Source organism: Canis lupus, chromosome 29, assembly GCF_011100685.1.
Source record: "Canis lupus familiaris isolate Mischka breed German Shepherd chromosome 29, alternate assembly UU_Cfam_GSD_1.0, whole genome shotgun sequence".
Lineage (NCBI taxonomy): Eukaryota > Metazoa > Chordata > Mammalia > Carnivora > Canidae > Canis > Canis lupus.
Window position 1 is genome coordinate 29,485,947 of NC_049250.1, and position 13,505 is coordinate 29,499,451.

Below are 13,505 nucleotides of genomic sequence, written 5' to 3' on the forward strand. Positions count from 1 at the left end.
GATGTAATTACGGTTACTTTTCAATTGGCCTTAAGATAGGGAGATTATCTGGGTGAACCTAATCTTATCATGAGCTTTCTTTTTGGCTGGTGGAAGAAGAGAAAAGTCAGAGAAATTCAAAGCACAAAAAGGACTTGACCTGCTATAACTGACTTTGAAGGTGGAGGGGCCATGTGCAAAGACTGGACAGTACTCTATAAACTAAGAACAATCTCTGGCTGACAACCAGCAAGGAAATGAAGACTTTCGTCTTACAACTACAAGAAATTAAACTCTGCCAACAACCTGAATGAGCCTGAAAGCCAATACTTTCTCAGAGCCTCTGGAGAAGAGCCCAGTTTAGTCAACAGCTTGATTTTGACCTTGTCTGACCCTACATGGCACACCTAGCTGAGTTCACCTAAATCATGATAATAAACAGGTACATTTTAGGTCATAGAGTTTGTAGTAATTTGTTAAACAACAATAGAAAACTAACACAAGATGTTAGAATTTTTTTTTGTTCATTCTCTTATATGATTTAGGGGATCTTTATAGATCTTTTTCTTTATTATTATTATTTTTAAAAGATATTTTTTTGAGAGATAGCAAAAGCTAGAGAGATCAGAGGGAGATTGAGAAGCAGACTTGCTGCTGAGAGGAGAGCCTGATGGGGGGCTCAATCCCAGGACCCTGAGATCATGACCTGAGCAGAAGGCAGACACCTAACGGACTGAACCACCCAGGTGTCCCCCCCTTTTTTTTCCCTGACGATTTTATTTGAGAGAGTGTGAAGGTGAGAGAGATCACAGCGGGAGAGGGAGAAATATAGATCTTTTTCAAATTCATGATTATATAATCATTTGTATTTCTGTTAGTAATTTTAAGGTTTTCACATTTTTATACTAAAAATAATTTTTTTATTTCCAAAAAAGGAAGTTATGTATAGAGATGGTCCTTTAGGCTATTAAAATGAAATAATTAATTTTCTTAGGAACTAGCAAAATTTGACTTCACTCAAATAACTAACAAGGAGGAAAACCCACAGATATTTAACAGTAGAACTGTCAGGAATAGATAATAATTCAAAACCAGAAAGTCTATTTTAGATTTACTGAAGTACTTACTTTATCATTAAGTCTAGAGAAATCAGTGTATCTTCTGAAAACTACCCAACTTTCTTCTGGAGTTTTCTTTACTAGTATTTTATATACCTATGTAGAGAGAGAGAGAGAGAGCAAGAGAGAGAGAGAGATAGAGGGAGGTGAAAAAAAAAGTATATAAAGATATTTAAAACTCAAAGCAAACCAAATATTTTTAAAATTTTTACTTGACAACCCAGGTCATAACAATTAGTATGTAAAAAATATCAGAAATCATTTGGATCAGCAAATATACAAATAATCAATGTAGGCACCAAAAGCAAGATTTATTTAAGAAACATGCCTGACAAATTAAAGACAAAATGCTTTTTTGGCATACACTATTAATAAATGAACTCATCAGTTCCAAAATATATTTTATGCTAAAATATTAAAAAATTGATGACTCAACCATGCTTGAAAAAGCTGTGAAAAAATTGCCACTCTTGTCCTACACAATCAATTTAATTTCTAAATTCAGTAAGTATTATACAGAGTTTTCAAATAAATTTGATGTTGTTTTAATCTTTAAGGATGAAATGCAGCTGAAAATATTCATATTAGATAAAAGTTTACACTTCTATAATTATGCACAATTACCTAGGCTTTAAATAAAAAAACTTGGTTGAAGCATGTCAGTATTTTAAAAAGCATATAATAAGAAAACTAGATTTCATTTTTCAAAAGTATAATTTTAGAGTTTATTATGAGGAAGTACTATTTATAACAGAGAGCCAGAGAAACATCTCCTGGTAGTTTTGGTACAGTATTTTAGGCTAAACTAAAAACACAGCACATATGAAATACTCAGTAACTATTTGTTGAACAAGTGAAGCTCTCTTAAAAATGAGTAACTTTTTTTCTTGAAGATAGCTGCAATCTAGCCACACGTGGCTACTGAACACTGGAAATGTGACAAGTCCCAACTGACAAGTGCTGTGAGTGTAAAATACACACCACATTTCAAAGACTTAGAATAAAAAAAAAAAAAGATGTATAACACTTCATTAAAATGGTTTTGAATTAAATAAAATATATTATTAAATATAATTTCATCTGTTTCCTTCACTTTTTAAAACATAGCTACTAGGAAATTTTAAATTAAAAAATATGACTCACTTCTGTGGCTCACCTAGTCTTAAGGACTAGATTATTCTTACCATATGATGTTTCTCCCTTACTTCTCTTTCAGCTTTTAAGGGGGAGAATCAGTAGAGGTTAAGGATGAATCCTTTAGCTTTGAAGTAAAAATAATTTATCTTTGTAACATATGAAGATGAGGAAGATTATTTGGATATCTTTTAAAGTCTGCAGAAAGTCCCTAAGATACTTGCAAAGAGAATACTAATGAAACATTCTTTTTAGGAGTTCCTAATTGGAACAAACTTCAAAACTTTTGAGTATGAATAACTGATACAATGATAAAAACCAACTTCATATAATAATAAGGTTTATCTACATATAACCCGTATTTGATTTTATTTTCCTATTTTAAAAAATGAATCCTCCCAAGTTTTTCTCCACAGTGGCCCCTGAGCAATCCTACTTCTCTAGGAAAGATAAAGTACAGATTTTTGTGTTTTATCTTCTCTAGAGAGCTTTCCTATTCTTCTACTTGTATAAGTAGTGCCTTCAATGAAAACTTTAAAGACACTACTGATTATTCCCTCTCCTATGTTCTAACAGCAGCTATGGTTTCTGCACTTTACTGGAACCTCAGTATACACTACTTTGTGCTATCTTTTTTATATAGTCCTTATTTTAGAACTTTTCAGTAAACTTTGAGAACATCTTTGATTTCTTTTTATCCCACATCTCAAGGTTCTACCTTCAAAATATATCCAGAATCTGATCACTTCTTAAGACTTCTTCCACCATCCTGTCCACGCCACTATGTCTTCTGAAGATTACTGCAAGAACCTAAGACCTCCTGTTTCCATTCTTCCTCCACAAAATCTAGTCTTTTTTATTTATTTATTTATTTATTTATTTATTTATTTATTTATTTATTTATTTATTTATTTATGATAGTCCCAGAGAGAGAGAGAGAGAGAGAGAGAGAGAGGCAGAGACACAGGCAGAGGGAGAAGCAGGCTCCATGCACCGGGAGCCCGACGTGGGATTCGATCCCGGGTCTCCAGGATCACGCCCTGGGCCAAAGGCAGGCGCCAAACTGCTGCGCCACCAGGGATCCCTAGTCTTAACTCAGTAGCCAGATGAGCCCTTAAACATTAAGTCAGATCACATGACAGATCATCTTTTAAAACCTTTTCAAAGATTCCCATCTTGCGCAGAGTAAAATCTAATGGCCTTACAATGGCCTCCATGCTTTACTTGACCAGTGGATCACACTCCTCATCTTTACCTGTTATTTCAGTTCCTACATCTCTCCCCACGGCTTCTTCTGTTAGCCACAAGGGCCTCTGTAGTTGTCTCACTTGTCAGGAAGGTGAGATATTCTCATAGCTACCTCTTAGCCCTAACGTCTTTTCTGTGAGACCTTGACTGACAGTGTTATTTACGTTGCAACTCCAATTGTGGAGAAAATATTCCCCTTCACTCTTTTATTTCTCTTTATAGCAGTTAGCACCATATGACATATCAACATTTTAAGGAGTTTATTTATCATTCATTCATTCGAGTAGCTGTATTATTACTACTTGGAAGAGTGCATGACAAAACAGGTACCCTCAAAATGAATTAATGAATAAATGAATAGAAATCATTTCATACCTGTTATTTACTTCTTCCTCTACAGTGTTTTTAAAGACTTTATGTATCGCTGCCTTAAATTTGCCTATGAATTTGTATTTTCACACACATCACTTCAGTGAATACTCATCTTGCATAAGTTAGGCCAATGTAAGAAAATGTCCACCAGTTTATTATAATTTTCAAAAAGTCAGGTCCAGGGCAGCCCTGGTGGCTCAGCGGTTTAGCACCGCCTCAGCCCAGGGTGTGATCCTGGAGACCCGGGATCGAGTCCCACGTCAGGCTCCCTGCATGGAGCCTGCTTCTCCATTTGCCTGTGTCTCTGTGTCTCTTGCGTCTCTCTCTCTCTCTGTGTCTCTCATGAATAAATAAGTAAAATCTTAAAAAAAAAAGTTCAAAAAAAATTAAGGTTCATGCAAATTTCCCATCACATCATCAGTCTTATGATAATTTGACTCTAAAGACTGTCTCTCTTCATAAATTATTTCAATATTGACATAGTGCAAAACTCCTCAAATTGCATTCAACAACATATTATAAGGATCATCCACCATAATCAAGTGAGATTTATGGTTCAGCAATGGTTCAAGAATGGTTCAACATCTGCAAATCAGCAAATCAATCAACATGATATACTACATCAACAACACAAAGGATAAAAGTCATATGATCACTTCAATAGATGCAGAAAAAGCTATATGATAAAATTCAAGATCTATTCATGATAAAAATTCTCAACAAAATAGATTTAAAAAAATACCTCAATATAATAAAGGCCATATCTGAAAAACCCACCTAACATTATACTCAATGGTGAAAAGCTGAGAGATTTTCTTCTAAGATCAGGAACAAGACGAGAAAATCTACTCCTGTCACTTGAATTCAACATAGTACTGGAAGTCCTAGCCACAGCAATTGGACAAGAAAAAGAAACAAAAGGCATCCATAATGGTAAGAAAGAAGCTAAACTGTCACTATACGGAGATGACACGATATGGTATGCAGAAAACCTTAAAGATTCCACCAAAATTACTACTAGAAGTAATAGATGAATCCTGTAAAGTGGCAGGATACAAAATTAATACACAGAAACTGGTTGTGGTTTTTTTTTTTTTTTTTTTGGTTGTGTTTTTATGCACTAGTAATAAAGTAGTAGAAAGAGAAATTAAGAAAACAATTCTATTTATAATTGTGCCAACAGAATAAAATAACTGGGAATAAACTTAACAAGGAAGTAAAAGGCTTATACTTTGAAAACTATAAAACACTGATGAAAGAAATTGAAGACAACACAAATAAATGGAAAGATATGATCACAGATTAGAAGAACGGTGTTAAAATGTCCTTACTACCCAAAGAAATCTAGAGATTCAATGCAATCCCTTTCAAAAATACCAGTAACATTTTCCAAAGAACTAAACCAAATATAAAATTTGTTTGGAACCACAAAAGACCCTGTATGGCTAAAGCACTTTTGAGAAAGAACAAAGCTGGAGATATCACAATTCCAGATTTCAACATATACTACAAAGCTGTACTAATCAAAACAAATGGTACTGGCACAAAAATAGACACATAAATCAATGCAACGGAGTAGAGAGCTGAGAAATAAACCCGTGCTTATATAGTCAATTAATCTATGACAAAGGAGGCAAGAATATACCATGGGAAAAAGATCTCTTCAATAAATGGTGCTGGGAAAACTGGACAGCAATATTTAAAAGAATGAAACTGGATCACTTTTTAACACCTTACACAAAAATTAACTCAAAATGGATTAAAGACCTAAATGTGAGACCTGAAACCATAAAACACACACACACGCAATAATTTTTCTGATATTTGCCTTAGCAATTTTTCTAGATATCTCTCCTGAGGCTAGGGAAATAAAAGCTAAAATAAACTACTGGGACTACATAAAAATAAAAAGCTTTTGCAAAGCAAAGGAAATCATCAAACTAAAAGGCAACCTACTGAATGTGAGAAGATATTTGCAAATGATAAGAGATTAATAACCAAAATATATAAAGAACTTACATAGCTCCACACCAAGAAAACCCACAAATTAAAAATGGGCAGAAGACCTGAGTAGACATTTTTCCAAAGACATACAGATGGCAAATGGACACATGAGAAGATGCTTAACATCACTAACCAGAATGAAATGAAAACCAGAATGAGATATCACCTTATATCTGTCACAGTGGCTAAAATAAAAAAGGTAAGAAATAAGTGTTACTAAAGATGTAGAAAAAAAGGAACCCCTATACACTGTGAGTGGGAATGTAAATTGGTACAGCCACTGTGGAAAACAGTACGGAGTTTCTTAAAAAAATAAAAATAGAATTATCATATGATTCGTCATTCTACTACTGGGTATTTACCCAAAGAAAATAAAAACAGTAATTTAAAAAGATATTTGCACCTGTAGGTCTACTGAAGCATTATTTATAATAGCCAAGATAAGGAATCAGCCTAAGTGTCCACTGATAGACGAATGGATAAAATCCACTTAGGAATATTGCAGTCACAAAAAATGGATTAGATCTTGCCATTTGCAACAACATGGATGAACTCAGAGGGTGTTATGCTAAGTGAAATAAGGCAGACTGAGAAAGACAAATAGCATATGATTTTACTTATATGAGGAATCTAAAAAACAAATAAGATAAACAAAAAGCAGAATCTGATCTGTAAGTACTGAGAACAAGCTGGCAGCTATTAGAGAAAAGGGGGTAGAGGAAAGTACAAAATGGGTGAAGGAGAGTGGGAGATACAGGTCTCCAGTTATGGATGAATAAGTCATGGGAAAAAAAGGTACAGCATAGGGAAAATAGTTAATGATACTGCAGTAGTATTATGTGGTGACAAAGGGTAGCTACACTTATGGTGAGCATGGCATAAAGTATAGAGAATTAAGAATCACTATGTTGTAATCTGAAACAAATATTGTGTCAACTACACTCAGATAAAAAGCTTTTTAAAAATTAAACATTTCCCTAACAACAACAGCAACAAAAAATGATCTCAAAAACTTTTTTTCCAGAGGTCCTTCTATACTATTACAGGCTTACAGCATGAAATGTTGAAGTAAATATAAAAAGTTTACATCAAGAAAACCCAAGAGGAAGAACAAGCTATTTCAATTATAAGTGTATTTAGCAAGGTCTCTGGATACACAAATACACATTAATATCTAAGACCAAAATATATAAATTAACAATGGACAAACAGAAAACAGAACAAGATGTCAAGAACATCAAACAACATATCATATGGAGGGAAGAAAAAAGTATTTTGACCCTTGTCTCACAGGTCGGACAAAAAATCAATTCCAGATAGTTTACAGATCTAAATGTGAAAGGTCCAACAATGAAGGTTGTAGAAGAAAATACAGGTGGGCGTAGGCAAATTTTAAAAAGTGCTAACCACAAGAGAAAAAAACTGGACTATATTAAAACTATGAACTTAGATAAATAAATAAGATAAATAAATCTAATGCATTAAGAAAGTGAAAAGGCCACAGAGACCAAACAGTTACAATGTATGCTCTAACAAAGAACTTTGGTCCAAAATGCATAGAAAACTATAAATCAAAGTGGTAAAAAACTTTATCCAAAGAAAAATGAATAAAGGTCCTGAACAGACCTTTCACAAAAGAGAATGTCCAATGGCCGAATAAGTCTTCAATTTAATTACTCCTTAAAAATGCAAAATAAGACCACATATGTGATATTACTCTACCCATCAGAATAGCTAAAGTAAAAATGATGAAAAAATACCACATGTTGGGAAGGTGTGGAGTAACTGCAACTCTCATATTCTGCTTATAGGAGTATAAACTAGTACAACCACTCAGGCATATTGTTTATCAGTAGCTTTTAAAGCTAGGCATGGGATCCCTGGGTGGCGCAGCGGTTTAGCGCCTGCCTTTGGCCCAGGGCACGATCCTGGAGACCCGGGATCGAATCCCACGTCGGGCTCCCGGTGCATGGAGCCTGCTTCTCCCTCTGCCTGTGTCTCTGCCTCTCTCTCTCTCTCTCTCTCTCTCTCTCTCTCTCTGTGACTATCATAAATAAATAAAAAAAAATTAAAAAAATAAAAAATAAAAAAATAAAGCTAGGCATATGATCCAGCGATTTCACTCCTAGGCAGATCCCAAACAGGAATGGGTTAACGTGTTTAATGAGTGATAAGTACTAAAAGGCTCATAGCAGTAGCATTTGTAAGATCCCCCAACTGAAAATTATCTGAATGCTCTTCAACAGTACAATGGATAAACTGTAGTATACTCACATAAAGGAATACTATCAGTAATAAAAGTGAGCTACCTACAATTACAAGATGAAGGATGGATCTTACAAACACAATACTGAAGAGACCACGCCCCAAAGAGTACATACTCTGTAATTCCATTCACATAAAGCAGAAAAATAGGCAAAATTAATGTAGGCTATCAGGAAAGTGGGTGTTCATTGACAGAGAGCATGGAGAGGGGTTGCTTTTCGGATGCTAGTAATACTCTTGTTTCTTGATCTGTGAGTGCTAGGCTCACAGATGTGCCTGGTTTGTGAAAATTCATTCAAGTAAAAGTTTACTACAGCATGACGGTACTTAAGAGGTGTAAAAACGACTTGAATTTTATGTTCAAGAAATTATAAGCACAGGTAACGATTTAACCCAGGTAGAGCACACAGAGTTAGTCCATTTTTCACTTTCTACTGATGTCCAGTAACAGTCAATACTCACAGTAAACTTAGCTCTTTCTTCCATCACTTCATAACCCAGGATAGTAGGTGTAGAAGGTCTATCTTCCACATACACTGTGTCAGGATTTTGCTCTTCGCTTTCTCTTGGTCTGGTGGTATACTCAATGGAAGAGTCTGCACCTGTGAATTTAGTCCTAATGAGGGGGCTGCTACAGACAGACGAAGCACTATCCGTTTGGTCAGGTGCACTTGTCTGTTTAAAATTACCCATATTTGAGTCCTCTAACTGGCCTTTGGAAGAGTTTGAGCTTGTTGAGATGCTCCCAAAAGAAGAACTTCTTTGGTTTCTGCTGGTCGTAAAACTGGAAGCAGAGTTCCCTATGGGCATAGGAACTGGGACATAGGGAGTTGCCATCTTCTTTTAGCCTTTGCAACAGACCCGCACACTGCTGAGTCCAAACACTTAGAGAACAACTAATATGAAATCCATTATTTTCTTCTTAGGAATTCACTATCTAAAAAGGAGAAGAACATATTGAGAGGTTAGTCTTTAATTTGGTGCATTATCCAAAACCAAACCAAACCAAAACATAACAAAACACCTCAGAATGTTCACATCCATTTCTTTTGATTCTGTGACACTCCATGACTTCATGTGGAATGAAAACACACCCCAAACTTCTTCATTTAATCCCAAGATATCATTTGCAAGGTAAAGAGAGAACTACTCCACACTCTTTTTCTTGACCTTCACATTACACGTTCATCTTTTCAAATCTCCACTTTATTGCCTTGTGATAGATTTCTGCAACGTTCATTTTAGCCTGATCTCACCTACACAAAAGAGTCAGAAACAGGAAGAGTGGTAAAGACCTTTCTGAAGCTGCATTGTCTGCTTACGGTCCTGACAGTTCCCACATACAGTAAGAAGAGGGAAGGAGGGAAGAATAGAAAGGGAGGGGAATTATTCCCATTTCCTTTTAATTTAGTTAGTGAGATTCTAAAGAATTAGAGTACTAACAGTTCACATTTCCTTTTAAATTAATTAGTGAGACTCTAAAGAATTACCTAGAGTTCTAACAGTGAACCACAGGGAAGTAACAACCGCTCTTAAGGTAACAGTCTACTAAACCTAGAATCAAACGTATTTGAAAAAAAACAAAAACAAAAAAACAACTTGGTCAAATTAAATTAATCAAATCAGACCCAGTGAACCTTAAACTTACATCCAACAGGACGAAACGGTTGAAAAGTTAAAATGTTCTTCATAGTTTCCAGGTCATCAGTAATCCTGCTATGCCAGAAACTGAGGGTAACTTAACAAACCTTGATGACTCATGCCCAGTAATCTGTTGTCTAAAAGGACTAATCTGTCTCGGAATAATCTCATAATTGTGCAACATAGGAAAAGGTTTACCACTAAGTTGTTAAATAACAGATGAAGACACTGTAATGACTACAGACGTGTGAAACGACACATGAAACAAGGGGTCCGGCTCGCTTAGCGACCTCTATCTAGGCGATTCTAGGGCTGAGAGAGGTCAGCAGGGAGCTGCTACTACAGGGACTTGCAAAGATGCTGAAGCAGGATGGTTTTTTTTAACCCAGCACGTGGCTCTGGGCAACCTTCCTCTTCATCACAGATTCAAGAAACTTGAAGCGCTGATTCACTGCTCCTCGGTTCTGCTGGATGCCCTCCCCCCCCCCCCCCCCCAAAAAAAAGAAGTAAATAAAAGGTCTGAGACTTTAGCCTCTTCGGGGCCTGCGGGATGGCCGTGCCCCTTGCCACCCAACTACCTGAGGCCGCAGGGCCGGGAGGAGAGGACGCGGATCAATACCGTGAGCGGCGTGCAAAGAAGTGAGCGCTCCCCAAACTTTACGGAAACGCGTTGGCTTCACTGACAGCGTCCTCACTTTTGCCTCAGCGTGGAGATGCCCCGAGGACCTGCATCCCAGTCCTACGCTGGAGAGCCTCGGGCAGGGGAGGCGGCCCCAAGCCTCAGCGACGCGGTAGAAACCGAGGCGCAGCCCGACCCCGGGACGGCCCGGTGGGTGTCAGGGCGGGCCACGGGTCCTCGGCCCCCGGGGGTGAGGGGGACCCCCTGCCCCCGGCCCCGCCCCACCCCCCGGACGGTCGCATCTCCGCCGCCCGTGCGAGGCCAGCGCCTCCCACACGCTCGGCGGGGTCTGCGGCGGCCTCGGACGCTCCCGCGGGGCCCCTCGACCCTCCCTCCGGGGGAGGCCGCCCGCCGCCCGCCGCCCGCCAGCCCCGCGGGCGCAGGTGTCACTCGCAGGGGCGCCCGGGGCAGCGGCCGCCGCCTCGTCCCTACCTCAGCCCACTCCGCGATCCCGTTCGAGCGCACTTCCCGGGGACGGTTGAAGTGGACCCTCCGCAACGCAGCTCTCCGTCTCCACCCACCGGGGCCAAGAAGCCTCACGTGACCTTCCGCCCCAAAGCGGCCGCTCCCAGCCTCCCGCCGTCCGGCCCCGGATCCCGGAGAGGTGGGGGGTGGGGCCACGCCGTGCCGCCCCTCCCGGAAGTGACGTCACGCCAAGGCGCTTCTCCCCCCCGCCCCCGCCATGACATCTCCCGCCACACACCCACCCCCCCGCCCCGCGACGCTGTCCGGAGTTGTGCGGCCCCGGCTGTTTGGCATCTGGGTTGGGCCTAGTTATGTGGTAAGAATTCTGCCTTCTCCGCCCTAGCTTTATTTTTATAAACTAACTTTGAGAAATGGAGGCCAAGACGTCCAGTTTGCCGCACAGGTGATCAGAGGATCGCAGCTCGGAGGAGGGACTATAGCCGGCATTGGTCCGGGCGCCTGCTTTGCATCATGGGACTTGTAGTCTTCACTGGCTCGGGCTGGTTCTAATAGGTTATAGATTGTTTTCTAGAATAACTGGCGCCTTATTGGGGATGACAGTCGATTCAAAGAGTGGGAAGATAGAACACTGCCCTTAAGCTTATTCGCCTTATCGTTGGCAGATAATTGAAGTTGTTGAGTGTTGTTGTTGTTGTTTTTTTTAATACAATCCAGGGTGCAGTTTTATCCCATATGATACAATAGTAGTCGTGTTAGACTTGCACACCTGAAGACCTGTAAAGTTATCGGGAAACTTGTTTTTTGATAGCCAAATGCCAAAGTTTAGACCAGTTTACAGGGTCGTTCATCATTAGAATTGTGCAATTTGATTTAAAGACCATCTCATGATTTCTCCGGTTTTGGAACATTTCCAAGACTGGGAAAAATTGATAGTTGTAATTTCAAAATGAGCATAGGAAGATAATCTGGTTTGTGGCATATTAATGATTTTGGTTGATGATGCTGTCCAAGAAGAACTTCTGTCCACAAATTGAAAAGAGCGTTCAGTATATAGATATATAGTCTTTATTTTGTGACTATTTGGTATTGATAAATGTCTAGATTTTACTTACAGTAAAGGAACATTTTCTTTAAAAAAGTTTTTAGGTTGAGGTATAATTTATATATTACATTATATTAGCCACAAGTGTGCAATGTAATTATTTGACATGTATATTGAGAAAATAATCACTACACTAAATCTAGTTAAAATCTGTCCCCATATATAGTTCCAGAATTTTTGTTCATGTGATGAGGACTTTTAAGGTTTACTTTCTTAGCAACTTTCAAATATGCAATACAGAATTATTAACGATAGTTGCCATGCTGTACATTATATTCTCATGAGCAATTTGTTTTATAACTAGAAGGTTGTTCTGACTCCCTTTACTCATTTTGCTCACCCCCACTTCTGGCTACCACCAATCTGTTCTTTGTATCTATGAGCTTTCTTTTTTAAAATTCCATATATAAGGGAGATTATATGATATTTGTCTTTTTCTGACTTATTTCACTTAGCATAATGCCTTCTAGGCCCATCCATGTTATCACAAATGGCAAGATTTAATTTTTAATGGCTGCATAATATTCTGTTTTATATATGTGTGTATGTGTGTGTACATACACACACACTTTTATTCATTCATCTATTGATAGACATCCAGGTTGTTTCCAAATCTTGGTTATTGTAAATAATGGCAGAGTGTACATGGGAGTACATATATGTTTTTGAATTACTGTTTTTTTTGTGTGTGTGTGGGGGGGGATAAGTACCCAGAAGTGGAATTTTTGGATTACTTGGTAATTTAATTTTTAATTTTTTTAGGGACCTCCATACTGTTTTCTACAGTGGCTGCACCAATTTTCGTTCCCAACAGCACTGCATGAGAATTCCCTTTTCTCCACATCCTCACCAACACTTGTTTCCTATCTTTTTAAAAAAATAATGTGCAGTCCTTAATTCCTATCACTTACTTAACCCATCCTCTCAAGCCCCTGCACTCATTGTGATTTTCATTTGCATTTCTCTGCAGATTAGTGACAGTTGAGTATTTTTGCATATGCCTGTTGGCCATCTGTATGTCTTCTTTGGAAAAATATCTATTCACATTAAAAAAAAAAGATTTTATTTATTTATTCATGAGAGACACAGAGAGAGGCAGAGACATAGGCAGAGGGAGAAGTAGGTTCCACACGGGAGTGGGGGTGGGGAACCTGATGTGGGACTGACTCCTAAGACCCCAGGATCATGCCCTGAGGGAAAGGCAGATGCTCAATGGCTGAGCCACCCAGGCATCTCCTTCTTCCCAATTTTTAATTGGATTTGTTGTTGTTGTTATTGAATGGTATGAGTTCTTTATATATTTTGGATATAAACCTCTTATTAGATCCCACATAATTTCCAAATATTTTCTCCCATTCAGTAGGTTGGATTTTCATTTTATTGATAATTTCTTTTGCTGTGCAGAAGGTTTTTAGTTGGACACAGTCCCACTTGTTTGTGCTTTTGTTGCCTTTGCTTTTGAGGCTGGATCCAAAATATCATTGCCAAGACCCATGTCAAGGAACGTACTACCAATGTTTCCTTTTAGGAGTTTTTA

General features: G+C 38.3%; 1 protein-coding gene across 6 annotated transcripts in view; it reads right to left on the reverse strand.

Moving 5' to 3' along the window:
* Positions 1-11,066, reverse strand: part of SNX16 (sorting nexin 16) — a 39,800-nt gene extending 28,734 nt beyond the window's left edge. The window contains exons 1-4 of one of the 6 annotated variants that reach the window (XM_038579621.1): positions 10,873-11,066; positions 8,834-9,057; positions 8,583-8,722; positions 1,107-1,193 (exon numbers count right to left, since the gene is read on the reverse strand). In XM_038579621.1, coding sequence (XP_038435549.1) covers positions 1,107-1,193; positions 8,583-8,722; positions 8,834-8,957 — 351 coding nt within the window. In that variant the 5' untranslated portion in view covers positions 8,958-9,057; positions 10,873-11,066. Of the gene's footprint in view, positions 1-1,106; positions 1,194-8,582; positions 9,058-9,144; positions 9,377-9,610; positions 9,630-10,872 lie in introns of those variants that run through there. The other 5 variants (XM_038579619.1, XM_038579617.1, XM_038579618.1 and 2 more) reach the window with 5 other exon arrangements.
* Positions 11,067-13,505: the final 2,439 nt, after the last annotated feature.